Source organism: Aspergillus caelatus (genome assembly GCF_009193585.1).
Source record: "Aspergillus caelatus strain CBS 763.97 unplaced genomic scaffold BDV27scaffold_298, whole genome shotgun sequence".
Classification (NCBI taxonomy): domain Eukaryota; kingdom Fungi; phylum Ascomycota; class Eurotiomycetes; order Eurotiales; family Aspergillaceae; genus Aspergillus; species Aspergillus caelatus.
This window is the reverse complement of record NW_022475561.1, coordinates 20440-41868: the sequence shown is the minus strand read 5'-3', so window position 1 is coordinate 41868 and position 21429 is coordinate 20440. Positions and strand designations below refer to the sequence as shown.

Below are 21429 nucleotides of genomic sequence, written 5' to 3'. Positions count from 1 at the left end.
TTCAGGGGGAAATGTTTGCTGACTGTGCTGACCGACACCAGGCAAAAGCAAAGAGCACATTTGCAATATAATTAACGAGTACAAGTTCACAGACAGTGCCCTCACACAGCGACTCTGCAGCTACAAGACCGTATCCGACTGGCAAGCGAAATCCGCCCCGGAAATGCGCAGCAGCGGATGGGTCGTAGATACGCTCGAAGTGGCCCTATGGGGATTTTTCAAGTATGATTATTGGGCCGAAGGCGCTTTGGCAGTGGCAAACCTAGGAGGCGACGCTGACACAGCGGCGGCGGTTTACGGGGGGTTAGCGGGCGCCTTTTATGGGGTTGAGTCGATACCGACGGAATGGGTCGATGGTATGCAGAATAAGGGGTTCATTGCGGAGGTTGCTGGGAAGTTGTCGGAGATTGTTTCTAGGGAGGTTTTAAATTGAACTGGTTAGGAACGGAGTACTATGGGTGAGTCTTGAATTGGGGTATTCCTGATTGGTTGTGGTACCTGGAGTATGAATAGGGTATGGGTGGCTGGAAAGAATCAGAGATATATGATATATGGATTATGTGATGTGAATTAAGGGTGTGGGGGTGTGGAGAGACGATCTTTGCATAGGTCGGTACGGAGTACATCCTGCAAATTTGACTACGTTGATCAGCACGTCATATCGTGAACGGAGCTTGTCTTGCATCTGCTAGATTCTTTAGTTTGTCTAAATTTTGTATTTTGTATGGCCTAGACTTTCCCTTGGATCGTCGTCCTTCTTTACTTACTAGGGATGAACTCTAACTGCAGATAAAGGGGTCGCGGAATTGAACACAGCCCTATTCCCCTTACATGAATTTGCCCCCCCCTTTAATGTCAGGACTTGTTGCTGACGTTTGATTAATGTACCAAGTGGGCATTTGCTTACTTGGTCTGTTTCCTCGTTTACGAAGTGGTTACAGGACTGTAGTCATTTTCAACCTGGAGAGGAATGTCGAGGATCAGCTTGGGGAAGCAGTTGTATTAGCTAATACCGATGCAATTAACGACAAAAGTGCTTGGGAATCAATATTACAGCGCAGAAGTACAACTATGTAGGTAAACCCATTATGCGACATCCTTATACCGATTAATACCTCTCCATCCTTTTACATTCTCCCATTAACCATCCCGCGTGAGATCACCAAATCAAGAAGCCAAGCTCATTTACAGAGCCAAGATACCGAGAGCGAGACCAGCAATACCGGCGGCAGAGGCGCCCAGCTGAAGCTTGGCGACAGAGGCAGCATTGGTCTCGGTACCGCTGGCAGCAGATCCAGTGCTGGTACCAGTGCCAGAAGACTTAGAGCCCGAGGAGCGGGAGCCGGAGGATTCTATCATTGCATGTTAGTTCTTGGATCCAGACCGCACATTAACGTGATTTTTCCAAGTTACATACCGCTGGAACCAGTGGAAGAGCTGTCCTTGCCAGTACCGGTGGTGGTGGCATCGGAGTCGCTGGCGGAGGTCTTGGAAGCTCCAGAGTTACCCGTGGCAGTGATGGGGAAGAAGTGGCTGCTGTAGCAGGAGCTCTGGCAGGCAGCATAGCGCTCAGTGTCAGATGGAGTGCCACTGCCCTGGGGGCAGGCAGCGACGCAAGTGTTGGTGTCGTTGGCCTGAGAATCGTTGGGGCAAGGAACCTGGAAGCATCCAGCGATGCAGCACAGATCCGTTTGGTCGCCTGCTTTGGTCAGTTTCGCAGTGTACTTGGCAACTTTGTATAGGGACAAGAGAGAACAAGATGGGCAAAAAAAATAAGGGCAACGTACACTTCTTAGCGCAGGATTGTTGAGGACTCAAGCTGACAGTCGTCGAAGGAGCAGCTGTAGTGCCAGTAGCAGAGTCAGACGCAGAGTCGGTCGACTGGGCCGCGGTCAAGGCGACCAGCGAAGCCAGAGCAATGAGGTTGAGCTTCATCTTGACGGGTTGAAAATGACAAAGACGCTGAAGCGATAATAAAACTCGAAGGAATTAACGAGTGTATACAAATGCGACAAGTAGTAGTTAGTAGTTAACGAAGGACTGTGGAGAGAAAAGGGAGAAAGAGAAAGAAAGCAAAGGAGAAAGACGGGGATTTAATTAAAGCTACCTAAAGCGGGGGGTTGCCCAGTCTTTTATTTTATTTTTACTCTTCCTTGGTTTAGGGTGAATTTTATTTTCTTTCAATTTCAATTTCTTTTTTCTTTTTTCAAAACGACAGGGGACAATTCCAAGCAAAGGTAATTTAGTATCAGGGTTGTTGCCGTATGATTGAAACTCGGATACTCATTTTCTCGTCATTGGAGTGATCTGATTCGTCGGGTTTCACTAGAGCTTCGGCTAAGACCCTGACGGACCAGTAAAATCAAGCGACCCTGTAGATGGCCCGGCGGACTTTTCCAAGTTTATAGGCCGACAAGATCGAGAAGCCTCCAGGGCTCTCTTGGGACGTTGCAACTTTGGTCTAGTCTCCAAAGTTACTACTAGTAAGTGGTGGTTCCATCCACCACTTTGCCTGCCACCATTCGTTGGGGGACGCTGTAAGGGAGAAGGTTACAGTGAGCTTCGCCTGCTGGACAATTGGTGTTTGTGATCAGTCAGATGACGGTTGGCCCTAATTGAATGTTCTCCTCGCACGTTGGTCTTAGTGGAAGGGTCTGTGAACTTTTGAAGAGTGAAAATCTGGGGGGTATCCATTGACGGCCAAAAATAGCCCCTAGTGTGCCCCCTTAGAGTCTTAGACTCGGGTGTTGTCCTGTTGTCCCACTCTTTGGGTGGCCACACGAGCTGTGGACCTTCTTAGTGCTGCTGCAGACTTTGGATTGTTGTCCAAGTGACATGTCAGTGGCAATTTATGAGGTTACAAGCGACTAGTTCATTCTTTGGCCTTCCACCGTGAATTACTGCCGTATTGATACTGTCGACTAGTAAATTGAGGTACTGATAGAGTACGATTGAGGTAGTGTTACAATGACTGAATTAGGTAGAACACTTTCCCTGACTTGGAAACGGTTGGTTGACTGGCGGCTTGTCATGTGCCGGTCCTGATTGGGTTGATTGCTTATCAACACAAACAAAGCAAACATCAATATCGTTCACATGATTTCGCGTCACCGCGTCGCGCGGAAATGAAGAGTATTGAGTGTAGAAATCGCAAGGCCGGATATCACGCCACCAAAAAGTCCAGCTCGACATGACTGGCTCGGATGATAGCTCGGTCGATTATTTTAATGAGGGATTTGATGATTTAACAGATGATGAATTCCCCGATGCCGCGCAAAACACAGCCGGGTCTTCCCCGCGGTCAGCCAAGCGTCGCCGCCTGGATGGTACCGCGTCTGGTGTGAGACGACGGTCGTCCGGGAATAGACAGTCGGAACAAGACAGTGATGATGGTAGCCCGCAGACTGGCTCTGACTCCTTTGTAGTCGACGATGATGAGGGCACTCACGATGAGCTGCAGTCGCCCAGCCAAGACTCGTACTTCGAAGACGCGGAAGCCCCGTCCAAGTACAAAGTGTTCATTCCCAAGCGCAGCAATATTCAGGAGAATATATTTGTCACCCAATTGACTCAGCCGCCGTCACCACCTGAAATGATTCGTGGACCCCGCTGGAAAAAGCCAGAGCCCAGTATCGCGAGAGCCAGCACCATACCAGCACAGACGAGCGGGGAAAGAAGAGCAGCACCGAAAGCGCCTGCTGCAAGTGGCGATGATTATAACGACGACGACCTGAATGCGGCTATTGCAGCGTCGCTAGAGTCGTTCGAGAACGAACAATCCTGGCCTCCGCCTTCAAACACAAAAGGCCCGACACCTCAACCAACCACGCGCTCGCCTGCATTACAAAATGAGGGTGCAACAGATACATCCTTCCTTCTCGAAGATATACCCGACGATGCGTTTGACTCGGATCTATCCTTGTCTCCGCCAACTAGAGTTCAGCCTCAACCCGCGACCAGGCAATTTTCGCAGTCCTCAAACCGCCCGCTCGGTATCCGTCAAACCTCATTATTCGACATGACATCCCGAAACCAAACAGCCCAACCGCCTATTGGAGAGCAGGTATGGTCTCCACCAGAAAAGGATGAGCCCCCGACGCAGCATAAGCTAGATCAAGGGGCTCTTAGTACCTGGGTCTATCCAACAAACCTTGGCAAAACGAGAGACTATCAATTCAATATCGCTCAGAAAGGGTTATTTCACAACCTGCTTGTAGCACTCCCCACGGGTCTAGGAAAGACTTTTATCGCAGCGACAATTATGCTTAACTGGTTCCGGTGGACCCAAAGTGCGCAGATTATCTTTGTGGCACCCACAAAACCCCTTGTGGCTCAGCAAATCTCCGCCTGTTTTGGTATAGCGGGAATTCCACGATCCCAGACAACCATGCTCACCGGCGAGGCTGCACCAGGTATTCGAGCAGAGGAATGGCAGAATAAGCGGGTGTTTTTTATGACTCCACAAACGCTCATCAATGATCTCAAGTCCGGCATAGCAGACCCGAAACGGATTGTCCTGCTTGTTGTTGATGAAGCACATCGCGCGACAGGTGGCTACGCGTACGTGGAAGTTGTGAAGTTCCTTCGCCGATATAACCAGAGCTTCCGTGTCCTGGCTCTGACGGCGACTCCGGGCTCCACAGTGGAGTCTGTTCAAACCGTCATCGATGGACTTGATATAGCTAGAGTCGAGATACGCACCGAGCAATCTCTGGATATCCGGGAGTACGTTCATACGAGGAACACCGAAGTCCAGACCTTCAAGAACTCCGAGGAGATGGTCCTCTGTATGGACCTTCTCTCTAAAACTCTGCAACCGCTTGTCGATCAGCTCCGCACCCTCAATGCATACTGGGGAAGAGACCCGATGATGCTCACTGCATTTGGGCTCACTAAATCTAGGCAGCAGTGGATGGCTTCAGATGCCGGTCGAAACGCACACTTCGGACTCAAGGGCAAGGTCAACGCAATATTCACCGTTCTCGCAAGCTTGGCACATGCTATCGATCTTCTCAAGTATCACGGAATTACGCCCTTCTATCGTCACCTCTTGCACTTCCAGTCCAACACGGAGGGCCAGAAAGGTGGCAAATATCAGCGACAAGTTGTTCAGGATGAGAGCTTTAAGAAGCTTATGAGTCATCTTCAGCCGTGGACCAAGGATCCGGAGTTTATCGGACATCCAAAGCTAGAATATCTGAAATCGGTTGTTCTGAATCATTTTATGGATGCTGGTGAAGGGTCCAATGGAGAAGCAAATGGCAGCCAGTCATCCACGAGAATTATGATTTTTGTCCACTTCCGGGACAGTGCCGAAGAAGTGACGAGGGTACTGAAAAGATATGAGCCCATGATCCGGCCTCACGTTTTCGTTGGGCAATCCAGCGCGAAGGGCTCTGAGGGCATGGGCCAAAAGACCCAACTCAGTATAGTTCAGAATTTTAAAAAGGGCACGTACAATACAATTGTCGCAACCTCCATTGGCGAGGAAGGTTTAGATATCGGAGAAGTCGACCTCATCGTATGTTATGACTCTTCTGCATCGCCAATCCGGATGCTTCAACGGATGGGGCGTACAGGACGAAAGAGGGCTGGAAACATCGTCCTCCTCCTTATGGAGGGCAAGGAGGAAGAGTCGTACATCAAAGCCAAGGATAACTATGAGAAGATGCAACAAATGATTGCTAGTGGGTCCCGCTTTACCTTTCACGATGATATCTCCCCCCGCATTCTGCCAGCGGGCATACGGCCGGTAGCGGATAAACGCCATATTGATATCCCGGACGAAAATGGGGAACAGGGCTTACCAGAGCCAAAAAGACGAGGACGAGCGCCAAAAAGGCCACCCAAGAAGTTCCACATGCCTGACAATGTCGAAACCGGCTTCACTAAAGCTTCATCCCTGGCAGCGGGACCCAAGTCAAAAGCCGAGAAGAATAGGAAGCCTCGGATGCCGACCCCGGAGCCGGTGGAGATACCGGCTCTTGAAGAAGTTGTACTGACCTCGGCACAGCAAAGAGAGCTGGAGCAACACTATCGCAATATTGGGGCCACTAGCCCACAATTCATCCGCAACCCTCGCAATGATGTATTTCCTCGCCTCCAGCTCGTCGCAAGACCTACGAAGGTTGTGAAACACGGATCTTTGACACGTCGTATGATCGGAACGTTACGAAAGATGAATAGCGTTGGCCCGGACTGTGAAGAACGCTTTAAGAAGATTCTTGCCCTGGAGTCAGCCAGGCAGGACGACTCGGTGGTCCCCAGCCTGTCGCCTCGTCGTGAGCGCCGTAGAACACTATCAAAAACCAAATCTCGTTCTAACCATTTGTCCGCATCGGTAGATAAGGAGACCCCGTCTGCTGAGGACTCTCAACCGATGACCCCGGAACAACTATTGTCTTCTGTTGTGAACTGCCAGAAACAACAGCCGTTTTATTCGTCCCAAAAAAGCAAGGATGATGACTCGGACGACAACTTTGATCCCCCTGACCTCGCTACCCTTCTTACTCAGAGCGCTGAGCGCAACAATGCACATAAAACAAGTCGATACGTCGTCAGTGATGATAGCGACGACTAGGTCCCATTATTGTCATGAGTGATGACCTTTTTTTGGATAAATTTATTGTATAATATAAGGAATTGGAATTGAACCCTTGGGTATCGACACATTCACTACTAGTCTACCCTGAGAAAAACAATGAAATGGGGTCTAGCCCTGATCCTTAGCCCTGGAACCAGGATCCGGTACTCACTAAAGTCAGGGTGACTCATTAGATTGGTCCCGATGTCGCCATGAACAGCCTGCCAAGAAGCTTAAGGGTCGGCGGATTCGGACACAACTGCCGTTAGCGATTGAGATACAGCTAAAGGTAACTCATGCCGAAGCAAGTCACCTTTCCATCATCTTTTCCTGATTTCCCCTCCATTCACTTCAATTTTGCATTAGACGGTGTGAACGTAATCATGTGGGTTTTGCAGGACTATAAAAGGATGGGGGGGAGACGGTGCTCTGCTGCAGACTCATTTCATACAACAGTCACGACTTTATCATCTTCGATCTTCAGCTCATCTTGATCTATGCCAAATAACCTAATCCTTCAAGAAAGATGAAGTCAGCCCAATATATCCCCCAACTTGTCGCAAGCCTCTCTCCTACTCCCGCGATGGAGATCCGTCTAACCAGTAAACAAACAGTCTTCACAACCGGCGAAAGACTCCAGGGCGAACTGGTCATCCACCAAAGGAATGTTCCCCAAAGCGCTAACATTTCCATAACATTAATTGGTATGACAACCAAACTAACCCTAACATGCGCATCTAGAACTAAACATAGACTGACATACCACCACAGGAAGAACATCAACAACCGTAGCAAAGACCACGCCCTTCCCCAACAGCGGTAGTATAGTCGACTACAACTTTCTCCAAATGCACCACATTGGAATTCAGGAATCATCGCATCATCCTCGCATCTTCCCTTTCTCATTTGTCATCCCTGATGCTCTCCCATCCGACCCATGTTCTGAGCATATTCCGTCTAGAACAGCTGCTCATCATGGAAAGGATCATCTCCAGTTACCCCCGAGCATTGACTATAACTCGGATAAGTACTGTCCTGAGATGTGCAGCATTATCTACTACGTCCATGCCGAGGTGGATATCAGTAATCAGCGACTTCGTGCCACACGGCAGATCCAGCTCCTCCCTTTATACCCTGAAAAGCCACCTCGTCTGTGGCCAGAGGGAGAAGGTAGTGGGATTCAGATGTCCGATTCGACAGGGCTGCGGATGAGTCTACTGGGAGCGAAAATGGGGCACGTAACGGTGCGTGCGCAAGAGGCAAAGCCGCTCTACCTACCTCCGGACCAACGTCATGGATCAACTATGACTCCTATCCGCTTGAATCTCGGCCTCGAATGCCTACTTCCGGAGTCCACCTTTCCAGACAATTGTCAGGTCAAAGTCACTTTGGAGGCTGTGACGTATTTTACTTTGTCGCCAATGGTCGAACTACCGGATTGGCAGAGCGCAGTGAATGGACAAGGACAGTTTTTCCGGGCGAGTATTTGTTCATGGAAGAATAACTCCGTTGGTCTGCAGTGGATTGAGAAAGCGGACGATTCTCACACTGCTAGCATTGTCGTGCCGATACCAGTATCTGGCAATGTGGCTCTCGTCCCGACCTTCCGCCATTGTTATGTAGCCAGGGAATATTTCGCGAGAGTTGAGGTGACAGTGGGTTGGTCGAGGGCGTTGCGAGTGAGGATGCCCGTTCAGATCTATAATTTACTCGAGCGCTAATTGATCTTGATCATATTTTAATTCCACCAAAGTCTATGCTTATAATAATATATCCATACATATCTCAAGCTCTTAATCTATAACCCCAAGTAGATCCCGATCCTAGGATCGGCTATTTTAGCCACAAAGGAAATCTACAATCGCTAGCAGGGGAGCGATTAGAATCAGCGATCATCGCCAGGTGAGCCTACTGTACCTTTGAGTTATCCACGATAGGCATTGCGGGGTATATAGTGCGATCGACAAAGGCAGCGATGGAGCGATTTGCAATGCGGACGTCGGGACGAACGAAGGAAGCCCTACAGCCCAGGAGCATTCGTTCTTCGCTGGTTCCGCAGCATGATATCGTTTGGTCACTAGATAAATATGTAGCATCGTGATCCTTAGTACAACAACATATTATCAGCAAGTGCTGCGATCTTATTGGCCCACTACTAGTAAGGAGGTTACCCAGCGTGCATTAGTGGAATATGTCTGGCGGCTATGAAGTCCTGTCTCCCAGCTGAGCCGAAATGACAAACTTGATCCTATCTATACACTATGTGGCGGAGAGTGTTCGGTCACTCACACATTGGTGGCTCCTTGGGTATGTCCCAATACACCTATCGCCCTCTGGCTAAGGGCTCCACCAAGATCCGCCTGCTCCGTCTATTACCGCACGAAGATGAGGCTGCCCGCGTGGAATGCGAACTCATCGAATACACTCTGACAGATTCCATGGGACAGCACCCGTATGAAGCCCTATCTTATGTATGGGGCAGAGGCGACGAGCCACAGTCTATTTTGATAGGCGGTAGAGCCTTTCACGTCACTCGGAATCTCCATGCAGTGCTATTGCGTCTAAGAAACCACAGTGTGGCACGGCTGCTATGGATTGATGCCATCTGTATCAATCAAAAGGATGACCAGGAGAAATCCCACCAGATCCAGTTGATGCGAACAATCTATGGTGAAGCTTGGCGAGTCATAGTTTGGCTTGGAGAGGAGGCGGATCAAAGCAGTGAGGCACTCGAAGCCATACGCAAAGCTGCGGAAGATACTTCTGTAGATCTTTTGCCTCAATCCTACTCCCGTGACAGGCCAGATAGAGAAAAGTCTCTTCCTTCCTCTCTGGCACTGGTGCAACGCCCATGGTTCCAACGAATTTGGGTAAGATGTCGAGGCCCGGTAATCGAGTCTTCATGAGTCTTTCCTGACTAGTCTGTGTTCTAGGTACTCCAGGAGGTGGCTCTGGCCCGGGATATTATAGTTATGTGTGGTCCTGTGGAGATGAACGGTTACGCATTTGTCTCGGGCTTGCAGAGCTTAGAGGTTCTTCGCACAGCTCACCCGAAGCTACAAGGCTTGGTGCAGTCGGCGTATCACCTTATTAAGGATGCAGTCTTTCGCCCTAGTTATCGATTCAACACCCGTGGCACACAGTCCATAGGTGAGCTGATTGACATGTACCATACGCGTCGTGCCTCCTGTCTACATGATAAAGTATACGCATTGCTCGGCATGTGTTCCGATGATCCCAACATCAAGGCTCTGAGGCCAGATTACGAGCTCCCATGGAATATGGTCTTTGAGCGCGTAATCAAGCACATCATTTCGCCAGATATTTCCGTCCAGACGTGGCCTGATCGAGAGGCAGCAGTTATTAGAGGCAAGGGCTATATGCTAGGGCTAATAAAATCGGTTGCAACACTTGGCTCACGATATGACAGACAGGAGGTTAAAGTTCTATTCCGCGATACAGTAGAGGCACTGTATCAATACATGATTTCAGGTGTACAGTGGCTTCTCCAAACCCCGGCGGAGCCGATTCGCCCGGGTGACATTGTCTGCCTGCTCCAGGGAGCGTCGACTCCAACTATCGTCAGGATTTCGAGGAGTGGACTAAAAATCATTATGAGCAGCGTGGTTCCACGGCATAGAGCTATACATGATACGAGGGGATTGGTTTCACAAGGGCCTCCTTCGGAAGCGAGTGTTCTTCACGACCTCGTCCTTCAATGGGATTGGGCCCCTACATTGGATGGCCTGCAAGAAAAGAATCGAGCAACAATATCCGGGGAACCACACAAATCAAAGCTCTCGGTTGTGAGATCTCACCATGAGGATAGTTTACACAATCCCACTGTGTTGCATGATATTCTTACGATAGCGGTTCCGTCCAAATATAATGTGCTGACTTCAGATGTATGCGGCATTGGCGGAGCACCAGATGGCGCTTCAGCCATGAAAGCTCTTTTGGATCAAGCAGGTGATATTCTACCCATCACGGAAGACATAGTTAGGCGAGCAGCAGACCATCAAGACCTAAGTGCTGATCTGTTAAAGATCCTTTTTGAGCATAGGGGGAACACTCTCCCAATTACAGAACAAGTTGTTAAGGCTGTGGCAGCGAATCCTGATGCGCATTCTGTGATGAAGCTTCTTTTCAAGCAAAGGGGAGATAGTCTTCCCATCACAGAGGAGGTTATTAGGGTGGCAGCAGGTAACACTGGATATGGGGGTATATTGGAGACTCTGTTCAAGGAGAGAGGGGATACTCTAGTGGTCACCGAAAACATCGTTACAGCTGCAGCTGGTAATCAGTTAGAGGGAGCATCAATTATACAGTATCTATTTGAGCGGAAGGGGGAGAGTCTACCAATCACGGAGGCAGTTCTCATAGCAGCAGCCACGAATCCTGGTCCAGATGCACCAAGTTCTATATTGGATATTATATTGGAAAATAGAGGGAAAAGGCTGCCTCTTACAGAAGGTGTTATCAAGGCCGTGGCTGCGAATTCCTCTCGGATAAGAGCCTCAATACTCCTGCAACTCCTGAGGCAAAAGAGGGATGACGAGCAAGAGCGAGCTCTTGACTTGTCCACCATGCAGCGTCTATTCCAAAACTTAACAGAAATAGTATAGTTCATATACGTATATAGAAATATATTCAAATTACAAAATTTGAGACACAGCTAATATTGCGGTATTGTTCAGATATCACAAGCACAAGTGGGTATGCACGCAACGTCCTCCGCGCAGCCATGAAGCAAGATGTCGACGACTGTGAAAGCGAGTAACCTGGATAGTAGTTCCCCATAGCGTCCCCCGCGCGTTCAAATGGGGACGGGCCCGGTCCATTTACCTTGATGATAGCGACATCCCCCGGCATTGACGGCTGCATCTTCGACACGGGCGAGCATGGCGCTAACCCCATTGACTTCTAGGGATTTTAATATTATTATATATAATTCATATCGAGGACTATGCCTATTGAGACATCCTCAGAGTATTGTAAATGGTGTACTATAAGCCAGAAGTTACTTTTGATGGCTATTTACCTATTCCTATGCAGTAGGCGCCAGAGTGGCAAGCGACGCTTAAAACTGCATCATGATGGGTCGCATCTGGGCATTAGGAAGGGGCTGGTAGACTCAATACATATAATTAATCATATATATTGAAGGAGCCAGAGTGAATCCTCTGAAATAAGGGAAGGAAGAGAAGGAAGAGGAGAGGAGGAGAGAAAAATCACAGTTATGAATCCTGATATATGGTATTCCTAGATTTAGGTATTGACATTATATATCATGAAGTAGGCCCCATGTTCACCAGCACCACCATATTTCGAGTCATCCTGAATTACCCGATCAACCTCTTCAAATCCTAAGCGCGTATACACTCCACGTCCTGCTTTATAAGACATTGTAACGATGGGCACATCGATAGATTCGGCTACTTTGATGCCGCTTGCAACAGGTGCTGTAGCAATTCCTTTGCCTTCGCCCTTGGGATGAACAGCCAAGTAGTCGAGCTCTAGGAGGAAACTAACAGTCGATCTGCGTAGAGCAACAGTGTTGCGATTTTACCAAGAACAAATCAATCCCACTTACTGATATAAGACATCTGCTCGAGTATACGGTCCATTACCGCGTCATTCATATCATCGATCGATCGCATATCGCTTCTTCCATTCCACCACGCGGACTCTGCTATTTGCTGAAACCGTTTCTTGTCGAACTCAGTAACATCTGGGACTTGAGCATCAATCCATTGTGGACGTCCATCATCCGTAGTAACGTGGGTGGAAGGCAGTAACCATCGGGCATATCCGACAAGCTCGCCGGTAAGAGGGTCAACGACCTTCTGATGACGGGCCTCCTGGCGTGAGTGTAGTAGGATATTCGGGTAGCGCTTTGCACATTGCTCAATTAGAAAATCCAGCGTGACTTCCTTAGGCCATAAAAGAATTCATGTCTGGTCTTTCCAAAAGGCTGACATGTTATTATATGCTAGAGCGGGGGCGTCAACAACACTGCAAGGCTTGATCTTCCAAGAGGCCATAATTATGCACTTTATAGTGAGTCAACCTGGAAATCTAATGGTCAAAGTTGCCCAAGGGTCACTGGTATTCCACCTATGGACTGACTGACTCAGCCAACAGCGTTTTTCTATATCTATCAAATGTTAGGTAGATAGGTGACTCACCATGTCATGGATCGAATCTACTGAGATATAGATCCTTACCCCTATAACGTTCGTTATATCTTGGGGAACAAAGGAAGGGAGAGAAAACGCCATTGCAGGGATTGCTGCCGTCAGCAGAAGCGTTAGCCTCTCTCACCCAGTTCCCTAGCCATTTCATAGAATAGAGGATCCGTCTGGGTATTTGAGATATGCTACATAATGTATAGTATGAAATATTGGTTAGATATAATATCTTGAATGTTCAGTGAAAATTGAACTATATAGGTCTCTGGATACGGAGATCCGGGCTATTATAGGAAGAATCACAGTACATAGAGTTTAATATTTTTTCAATAGTTATCTAAAACTTAGTAATTCACACCGAATACTTCACCCGCTAGGAAATCAAACACACTGAATCAATTGACTATGTATAACACTCCCCATTAGTCTCAAGGACTCAAGGATATGTTTAGAGTTTCGGCATATTGCGTTACGTTGACCTGAAGCTGGACTCAGGACATTTACTTGCAAGGTTGGAAGAATGTCTATTAAATCTTGGAGTACTTGCTGGGATGGTGCACTTGGAGTGATATGGTGCCTCAAAACGGCCATGCTTTATTTATACACCCCTCGGTTTTAAGGTTAAAGACAATTGCCACGGCCCCACCCACCCGACAACGCACCTCCGTTCCGGCCAACTTGAGATCGGTCTGGAGAACGGAGTAAACAACAAAACCAACCAGACATTCGCTGAAGCTTACCAACCATGGCTGACGCTCAATTTGACAGTGCGCTGTAAGTACGCCTTCCGTACGAACGCATAAAATTGCAACATGCATGCTATACCCCTCTCGATATACGAAACCAAACCCAACCCCGTACCCCACCTCAGGCCGAGAGCTGACTGTAATTGCAACCAGCGACCTCCTGCGGCGCTTGAACCCCCGGGACACCAAAAAGAACCTTCAGGCGATTACATCTATAGTCCCTGACCTCACCGAAGACCTCCTTTCCTCCGTTGACCAGCCCCTCGAGATCCGCCGGTGCTCCAAGACCAACCGTGACTACCTGCTCTGCGATTACAACCGGGATGGTGATAGCTACCGCTCCCCTTGGAGCAACGAGTTCGACCCTCCTCTGGATGATGGAACCGTCCCTAGCGAGAGAGTGAGAAAGCTTGAAGTAGCGGCTAATGAGGCTTTCGACGTCTACCGGGAGCTGTACTATGAGGGTGGTGTAGGCAGCGTTTACTTCTGGGATTTGGATGACGGTTTCGCTGGTGTTATACTTTTGAAGAAGGGTGGGTGAATGAATTCAAGACTTAAGAAGAGAGTGAAATTGTGTTGGTAGCTCTTGTGCTGATGCATCTCAGGGGTAACGCCGGGTACGAAAAGCTCGGGAGAATGGGACAGTATCCACGTGTTTGAAGCTACCGATCGGGCTCGCATGTCCCACTACAAGCTGACCAGCACCGTTATCCTTCATCTGGCCAACGAGACCGAGTCTCTGGGTGAAATGGATCTGAGCGGTAACATGACCCGACAAGTGGAGGTGGACTTGCCCGTTGAGTCCGATGCAAGCCACGTTGCCAATGTTGGTCGACTCGTTGAGGACATGGAGTTGAAGATGAGGAACCTGCTGCGTATGTTCCACTGTTCTTGGCTTGAATCGTACATGTGGTACATCTCTGAATGACATACTAACTTGGTAATGCGTATAGAGGAGGTCTACTTCGGTAAAGCGAAGGATGTCGTGGGCGAACTCCGGAGTAAGCTTCCCTTATTTGCCGCATCCTTTAGCTATGTACTAATATGCTACAGGTCTGGCTTCCTTGTCGGAGGCAAGCAAGGAGCGCGCTACCCAGCGGGAGATGATTATGTCCATGCACAGGTAGTCACCGGTGACTGCCGACGCTATCTAGCTACCGCAATGGTCACGGTAGTAGCATGTTTTGTATCATCGATTTTGCGCCTTCCAACATTGCACTTATAGCTTATTGTATGTAGATTCGAGCTAAGGTTCCTGGAGATCTAAAACTCACATTATTTCGATAATGCTAGCTTATCGAGAGTAGCAAACTCGTAACAGATGTACAAACCGCAAGATGAAAATTATACCGCAGAACCTATTTTGGATCCCTGCGCAAGGGCTTTGAAACGAAACTCGACAGAATATCTGATTCAGTAGCTTTGGGTATCATAAATGCCAAGGCTCGTTGTGGGCCTTGGGCAAGACAGTAAAAAAAGAAGTAAGGGCGACACCAGGAATTACCCGTAGGATGGACCGTGGTGCATACAATGAAGGCGACAAAGATCGACCAACATATTGGAGCAACTCTACCCAATGTTTGGGGGTTGCCGGTTCCCTTCGAAGTGGGGTGCGTGCGAAATGAATGCTCAATCAACTTCCATTCCCTCACGATTATTCTCAGCCTTCACCCCAGGATTGCTAATCTGCTCGACAAATCCTCTTGCAGCCGCCCAAAGCTCTGCCTCCTTATCCTTGCCTACAGTATCCTTTCGGCTGTTAAGCCAACTGACATCCAACGGGTTCGCCGCTGCCGCAGCTCCCCCGCTTGCGCCAGGTAGATCGCCTGTCCTGGAGGACGAATCCGGAGCAAGTATAGAAGCCTCTTCTAAAGCATAGACCTGACGGCGTAATCGCACGTCGATAGACGATAGGAGAGCAAAGTACTGCGACGTAGCTTCTTTAAACCGAACTTTGTGGGAATCGAGGGAGTTATCTCCTGTCGAGTCGCTTGATCTGGCGTTGGTGAGGGCTTGTATTGCGAGGCCAGCGGAGTGAATTAGTCTTGCCACGTCCTGTAGTTGTGAAGCACTAGTGAGTAATTGGGCCTTTCACGACGGTCTAAGTGTTTGTCGCTCGAAGTACTGCTTCTCCGCTCGGTTTCGAAGCACCTCTTACCTTGTCCACTTCGTTCAATTGGCGTATCCGATCCGCCGATGTAAAGATTTGGTCTGGTTTGCCGACTTCCTTGCTGTCTGCCATTGTTGCGCTTGTATATGGATCAAGGAGAAAAAGCCGATACAAAAGGTAAGGCTCCGTCTAGGATTCGAATATGAAGATGCGAAGGCAGCTAAGCTTGCATCACGTGCGCGGGCCTGGGGAACACTAGAATCGGATTACTTAAGCCGGGGAATCAAACTAATCCTAAAGTGATATAGTGCAATATCAGAACGTGACGCCGCAAAAGCTCCCGTTTACTTTGACCTTCACCATCCCTCTGCCCACTTATCTTCCCATCATTTCCCTCAGGTTAGGCATTTTCGCCTCCTTGAACTAGATATCTAGGGCCATGTCTGCTCCAGGCGGGGCCCCGAGCCCTGCGCCCCGAAGTGGAAGCATGGGGCCCGGTGGTGGAATGTCAATGCCTCCTCAACAGTCAATGGGTGCTACCACCCCAGTTGCGCCGACACCGGGTCCTCCTCCACCTCCTCCCAGTGGTGCGATGTCCCAGCAGAATTTGAATCAGATAGTAAGTAGTCGCTGTGTGATTATGTTTGGATGCTCAATTATGTTTTCCGTGGTGAATGGGTTCCCGAGGTCCTGGTAAACCATAAATGTGGAGCTTCCTCGCCATCCGTGTTATTGACATACTATGTCTTAACCTTAACTTCAAAGCGGTATTTCTACATATATGCTTGGACCTAATGTATAACGTATTCAGACATTATATATGGGTTTCATCTAATCTCTGTCTTTAATGTTGCTTTTTCTTTCTCTCTTTGTTTTGTTGCCAGACTTGCACGTAGCTATGTTATCATCTTGATGCTGACGTCGTCCGCCTTAGGTCATTGACTACTTGGCCAAGAAGGGCTATAGTCGTACTGAGGCCATGCTCCGCATGGAATCGGCGAATCAAGAGATAGATGGTCGCCCTTTACCTCCTCTTGGAGAAGATGCACGTCCCAAGTACAGACTTGGTTTCGGTAAGCTATGTATGGTACCCTCAGCTTGGCACGGTGTAATTAACTTGGCGACAGACCTACTCAAAGTCTGGGTTGAAGACAACCTGGATTTATATAAGGTATGACTACTGTTCATATGAAGTAAAGACCACTTCTGACCCTCTGTAGCCGGAGCTTAGACGCGTTCTTTGGCCGCTCTTTGTTTATTCTTTCCTCAATATGGTCACATCTTTCTATCCGCAAGATGCGAAACAATTCTTCGATATTAACAAGAACCTTTTTCTGCCTGAACACACTGAAGATGTCCGCGCTTTGGAGCCAATCGCTCTTCCAGAGCATGTTCAAGATAATTCAACTGCGAAGCTCTATCGTGGGAACAAATATCGCATTGTTCTAAGCAACCCGGCGTTCTCGAACCTTATGCAATTCCTCGAGAGCAAGCAAAAGGAGGGTGGCTCCGTCATGTCTGCCATTCTGAGCAGCTACTGCACTATCATAACCAAGGAACGTGCCGTCGATGACAGATTCAGCTTCGCCGCCATGCTGGGGCAAGCTGGCGCAGGCCAGACGTTCCCTACTGAAGACGAAGGTATACCTGGGCATCACCCTGGCTCTGCCTATACAGGTGATAACCCCGCTATGGCTGGAACATTGCCCAGGCTCAGGCTCGGGAAGCTTCCAATGGAGCAGACCCTCGAAGCCGATGTGAGAGGCGAGCTTGCGGATGAAGACGTCAAAAACCCACCGGCCCCAGGCCAGAATACTCTCCTGCAAGAGTTTGACCAGATGATCAAAAAGGAGGAGGACGATGAAGCCCCTACTCGCGCTGACATTCCTTATCCACCATCAACTGCTCGTGACGTTGCCATGGAGGTTCAGAAGGTCAAAGAGAACCGCGATAGATTTCGGATCGAAGGAAGAACTGGTGGTGTTGGGCCAGCCGTCAGTGTTTGCATGTTTACTTTCCACAATACTTATGACGGGTGAGTCTCTTACTTTGCTTCTTCGGGCTCGAATAGCTAATTATACCCAGTATTAACTGCCTTGACTTTTCCGATGACAATATGCTCGTTGCAGCTGGTATGCAAGAGTCATATATTCGGGTCTGGAGTTTGGATGGAAAGCGAATCCCATCGACCTACGAGAGTGTGGACGATACGCAACCATCGAATTCTCGTCGCCTGGTTGGGCATTCGGGGCCAGTGTATGCTGTAGCATTCGCTCCGTCTATAACACGCACGGAGAATGCTATAGCACCGACGAATGCTCGCTGGCTTCTCTCGTCTTCAGCAGACAAGACAATCAGGCTTTGGTCGTTGGATCTATGGCAGTGCATGGTCGTCTATAAGGGACATGATCAACCCGTCTGGGACCTTCAGTGGGGTCCCTACGGCCACTACTTTGCCACCGGAGGCCATGACAAAACTGCCCGTCTCTGGGTTACAGACCATATCCGCCAGCAACGTATTTTCGTCGGACACGACCAAGATGTCGACTGTATTTGCTTCCACCCGAACTCGGCCTATGTATTCACTGGAAGCTCAGACCATACGGTGCGCATGTGGGCTGTGACTACGGGAAATGCTGTCCGTATGTTCACCGGCCACACCGGTAACATCACAGCATTGGCATGCAGCCGGGACGGCAAGCTCCTTGCTTCCGCAGATGACCACGGATCCATCCTTCTGTGGGATCTCGCACCCGGAAGACTCTTAAAGCGCATGCGTGGCCATGGAAAGGGCGGTATCTGGTCATTAAGCTGGAGCGTTGAGTCTACCGTTTTGGTGTCCGGTGGCGCTGACGGGACTGTTCGCGTATGGGATGTCACAGGCCCCGCACAGGACTCAACACAAGGACGTGTAGTTGGAGAAGGCGGCGCAGGAACCAAGGTCGATGGGGGCAATGCCCCCGCCTCCGGCACACAGGCTTCAAGCTCAGTTGCTCCAAAGAAGAAAGGTAAAGACGTGGTCGTCTCTCCGGACCAAATCAGTGCCTTCCCAACTAAGAAGAGCCCTGTCTATAAGGTGAAATTCACCAACATGAATCTGATCATTGCTGGAGGCGCTTATCTTCCTTAAGTGGGGTGAATTTCATGCAAAACGGCGCCAGATACCCGGTTGTTTTCTTTCATCTTCACACTTTTTGTTTGTCTTCTTATATTGTCCAATTTTCTTTGCGGTTTATAGCATTATTTTGGGGACATATTAATGGTCACATGCATTTGGTGGCTGGAATTTTCTAGAAGGCGTCCTGGCTTGATTCTGATGGGATGGTGTTGGTGGCCGCTGCAATTTATCTAAAATTAGCTATATATTAGCTTCTTACTTGGATCCTATTTGGGATTTGCAGGCTGAACATCCGGAAATGTTGCAAATGATTATATTATTCAGAAGTTAGTCGACTTAGTACCAATGACGAAGTCGCGAGGGTAAAGAACAAGGCCGAAGAGGATGTCATGTCCCACCGGGAGATACAGCTTCATGGATCATAAACATCGGCATAGATAATCTACGGGTAGTTATAATTTATTATATTTTGGCCTTTGTACACTCGTACACTGTATAGACATCATAATCGACAACGAAAAGCCGCCGTCTATGGTTTATGAAAAGAGCCCTGCCCCCTCTCAAAGGGCGGAACAGCTCCAGCTCCCTGTTTCATAGCCGCCGAGGCCTGCATATCTGCCACCTTAGGCGGCAGCACCAAAGCACTCCTGTCATTTCTCTTGTAGAAGTCTACCAGCACTTGAGCCGTCTTGGCCGGTTGGTCTTCCTGTACAAAGTGCCCTGCTTCGGGAAATACCTGCAGCTGATACTTACCCTGCATTTGCCCAATCATCAATTCTTTATCCAGGCGATCGGTTCCAGCAAGAAGAAGTAACTTTCCGCCACGCGCTTCAAGGAACTTCTTACTCAGACCGATGAACCAGTTTTCCCAAAAGGGCTTCGTTTCGGCGAGGTTGGTGCGCCATACCCATGGTTTGGAGGGGTCGGTGGGCGCTGTTTCCTCGTAAAGGAGGGATGGTACGGAGACGCGGGCTGAGGTTCTGTTGCGGATTGTGCGGGAGCGAGTGCTGATATTATCAGTACATGGTATATTTATGTCTTCAGTACACAAGGAAAGTTTGAGGTGGGTGCGATGTAGACCGGATAGAAACATACTGCCATTCAATCCCTGAGGCAAGGGAGGGGAATCGAGAGGGCCGTGTAGAAAGATACTTTTCCATGCTTTGGAGAGCGTCCATTGCCGAACCTATATCCGCAGTTAGCAAGCTTCTATGCATTTTAGGCCAACCAGCGATCCAGTAGCGGGTTTCTTCTGCAAGAATGGCATACCCTCGACAACATCCAAAACAGCATAGGCTAACAACTTCGAACCCAATTCTCCCTTCTTCGCCACATCCGTGATGACTGCACCGCCCAGACTATGTCCCACAAGGAGAATGTCAGGTAGACTCTCCCAGCCCATCTTCGACTGCGTCTCACGGACAATGAAGACCAAATCCCGATTGAGCGCCTCCAAGCTTAAGTCCAATTCGACCTTTCCTTTTCCCGTTTCCATGGATGTAGATGTCTGGCCGTGGTCTCGCGCATCGATAGAAAGGATTCCCGCCTTGGGAAGGATCTTCCGAATCTCCTCTGCGCAGGCTGCAAATGAAAGCCCCGACGAGCCGGCGCCATGGTGCATGACGAAGAGCGGACCCGAATTTGTAGGAGGAGTCAGGTATACATGGTGTGTTATGCGCGCAGAGTCTGTCTCTTGAACGAGAAAGAGCTCTTGGGTGAAAAAATCGGTCCAATTTAATATTTCGGTGGAATTGGATCTGAAATGCGTCAGTATAGCTAACAATGGGAAAAACCACCCCACACGTAGAAATGATAAAAAAGTCCACAAATCGCACAGTCAAGAGTAACAATCACAGCAGCTCCATATCACAAGGGTACGTTTCACTCACCCTCGAGACCTAGCAAACAGCTGCCGACTGGGCGAGGGAACCACGGTCCCCGTTGACGAGGCGGACTCGGAGTCGTCTTCATCGCGGAGTGGATGCATGGAGAACGGTGGGGCCTCGGGAGGGAGCTTGGCCAGTTTTGCTTTGGCAAAGGATTTCTGCAGTTCGCTCATGGAGGTGGGTTATGGTATGTTTGGTGCTAATGCATCGGGGACTGTTTTCCTTCGGTGGGAGGGTGGACGGGAGCTCATGTGGGGTGGTGGCACTGGTGGGATGAATGGATCTTCTTAGATGATCGGCAGGATGGACCGTATGATCTGGGAAAGATCAATTGTATCTAATTGTAGGGGGGAATTGGTCACTCGGGGATTTATTTCGAGGAGCAATGAAGCTGAGGTTATTCGAAAACCGGGCAATGATTGATTTCTGTGCCTGGAAATCCTTTCATAGGAACAATGAATTAGTTACGTTTGAGACCTTTGGAGTTCGTCCCTGCCTGAGGCTGGCAAGTTAGCTCCAATGACGTCATGCGACTACGCTCCTCGAGGTTGGGAAATATTGGAATGGAACCTCTGGATTGTTTAACCAATATACCTTAATTTCTAGTAACCAGCCAGTTTCTCAGTGAATTATTCGGCTCCAAGTGCTGAGACTCTTCTAGATACTTTAGTAAATTGAAACATGACATGAGGAGTTGCTCAGTGGTCATATGACCCAATATCATCTATACCATTGTTTTACATACTACTTTTGAGTCTCTCTTTTCCCCTCTCATCTTACACCCAGTATCATTCC

The 21429-nt window shown here is 48.9% G+C and overlaps 10 protein-coding genes across 10 annotated transcripts; 6 read left to right on the top strand and 4 right to left on the bottom strand.

The window, feature by feature from the left end:
* Positions 1-11: 11 nt before the first annotated feature.
* Positions 12-433, top strand: BDV27DRAFT_163151 (ADP-ribosylglycohydrolase family protein; the record flags this gene model as incomplete). Its single annotated transcript, XM_032073509.1, has 2 exons — positions 12-24; positions 93-433. 2 exons carry the CDS (start codon positions 12-14, stop codon positions 431-433), a joined length of 354 nt encoding a protein of 117 aa, XP_031921991.1.
* A 698-nt stretch (positions 434-1131) lies between these two features.
* Positions 1132-2091, bottom strand: BDV27DRAFT_61097 (uncharacterized protein). The gene is made up of 3 exons (XM_032077086.1): positions 1788-2091; positions 1418-1699; positions 1132-1352 (listed from the first exon to the last, which is right to left on the bottom strand). The coding sequence occupies exons 1-3, from the start codon at positions 1933-1935 to the stop codon at positions 1186-1188; spliced, it is 597 nt and encodes a 198-aa protein (XP_031921990.1). The 5' UTR covers positions 1936-2091; the 3' UTR covers positions 1132-1185.
* A 940-nt stretch (positions 2092-3031) lies between these two features.
* Positions 3032-6860, top strand: mph1 (3'-5' DNA helicase). The gene has a single exon (XM_032077084.1). It carries the CDS (start codon positions 3191-3193, stop codon positions 6578-6580), a length of 3390 nt encoding a protein of 1129 aa, XP_031921989.1. The 5' UTR covers positions 3032-3190; the 3' UTR covers positions 6581-6860.
* On the top strand, positions 6727-8386 carry BDV27DRAFT_61062 (uncharacterized protein). The gene is made up of 3 exons (XM_032077085.1): positions 6727-6872; positions 7110-7287; positions 7355-8386. Exons 2-3 carry the CDS (start codon positions 7110-7112, stop codon positions 8302-8304), a joined length of 1128 nt encoding a protein of 375 aa, XP_031921988.1. The 5' UTR covers positions 6727-6872; the 3' UTR covers positions 8305-8386.
* A 458-nt stretch (positions 8387-8844) lies between these two features.
* BDV27DRAFT_163147 (HET domain-containing protein) lies at positions 8845-11363 on the top strand (the record flags this gene model as incomplete). The annotated part of the gene is made up of 3 exons (XM_032073508.1): positions 8845-9453; positions 9517-11176; positions 11281-11363. The coding sequence occupies 3 exons, from the start codon at positions 8845-8847 to the stop codon at positions 11361-11363; spliced, it is 2352 nt and encodes a 783-aa protein (XP_031921987.1).
* A 488-nt stretch (positions 11364-11851) lies between these two features.
* Positions 11852-12627, bottom strand: BDV27DRAFT_150047 (uncharacterized protein; the record flags this gene model as incomplete). Its single annotated transcript, XM_032071163.1, has 3 exons — positions 11852-12099; positions 12177-12516; positions 12598-12627. The coding sequence occupies 3 exons, from the start codon at positions 12625-12627 to the stop codon at positions 11852-11854; spliced, it is 618 nt and encodes a 205-aa protein (XP_031921986.1).
* An 848-nt stretch (positions 12628-13475) lies between these two features.
* Positions 13476-14823, top strand: cap2 (F-actin-capping protein subunit beta). Its single transcript, XM_032068888.1, has 5 exons — positions 13476-13548; positions 13674-14053; positions 14126-14395; positions 14474-14521; positions 14574-14823. Exons 1-5 carry the CDS (start codon positions 13520-13522, stop codon positions 14645-14647), a joined length of 801 nt encoding a protein of 266 aa, XP_031921985.1. The 5' UTR covers positions 13476-13519; the 3' UTR covers positions 14648-14823.
* A 38-nt stretch (positions 14824-14861) lies between these two features.
* Positions 14862-15796, bottom strand: BDV27DRAFT_136967 (mediator of RNA polymerase II transcription subunit 11). Its single transcript, XM_032068887.1, has 2 exons — positions 15679-15796; positions 14862-15575 (listed from the first exon to the last, which is right to left on the bottom strand). The coding sequence occupies exons 1-2, from the start codon at positions 15760-15762 to the stop codon at positions 15150-15152; spliced, it is 510 nt and encodes a 169-aa protein (XP_031921984.1). The 5' UTR covers positions 15763-15796; the 3' UTR covers positions 14862-15149.
* Positions 15797-16005: 209 nt separating this feature from the next.
* BDV27DRAFT_61018 (putative transcription initiation factor TFIID subunit) lies at positions 16006-19187 on the top strand. Its single transcript, XM_032077083.1, has 5 exons — positions 16006-16249; positions 16565-16703; positions 16758-16801; positions 16851-17665; positions 17716-19187. The coding sequence occupies exons 1-5, from the start codon at positions 16070-16072 to the stop codon at positions 18758-18760; spliced, it is 2223 nt and encodes a 740-aa protein (XP_031921983.1). The 5' UTR covers positions 16006-16069; the 3' UTR covers positions 18761-19187.
* Positions 19188-19195: 8 nt separating this feature from the next.
* Positions 19196-21030, bottom strand: ppe1 (putative ribosomal protein/carboxylic ester hydrolase (Ppe1)). Its single transcript, XM_032068886.1, has 4 exons — positions 20638-21030; positions 20018-20505; positions 19844-19934; positions 19196-19755 (listed from the first exon to the last, which is right to left on the bottom strand). The coding sequence occupies exons 1-4, from the start codon at positions 20805-20807 to the stop codon at positions 19278-19280; spliced, it is 1227 nt and encodes a 408-aa protein (XP_031921982.1). The 5' UTR covers positions 20808-21030; the 3' UTR covers positions 19196-19277.
* Between the last annotated feature and the right edge of the window lie 399 nt (positions 21031-21429).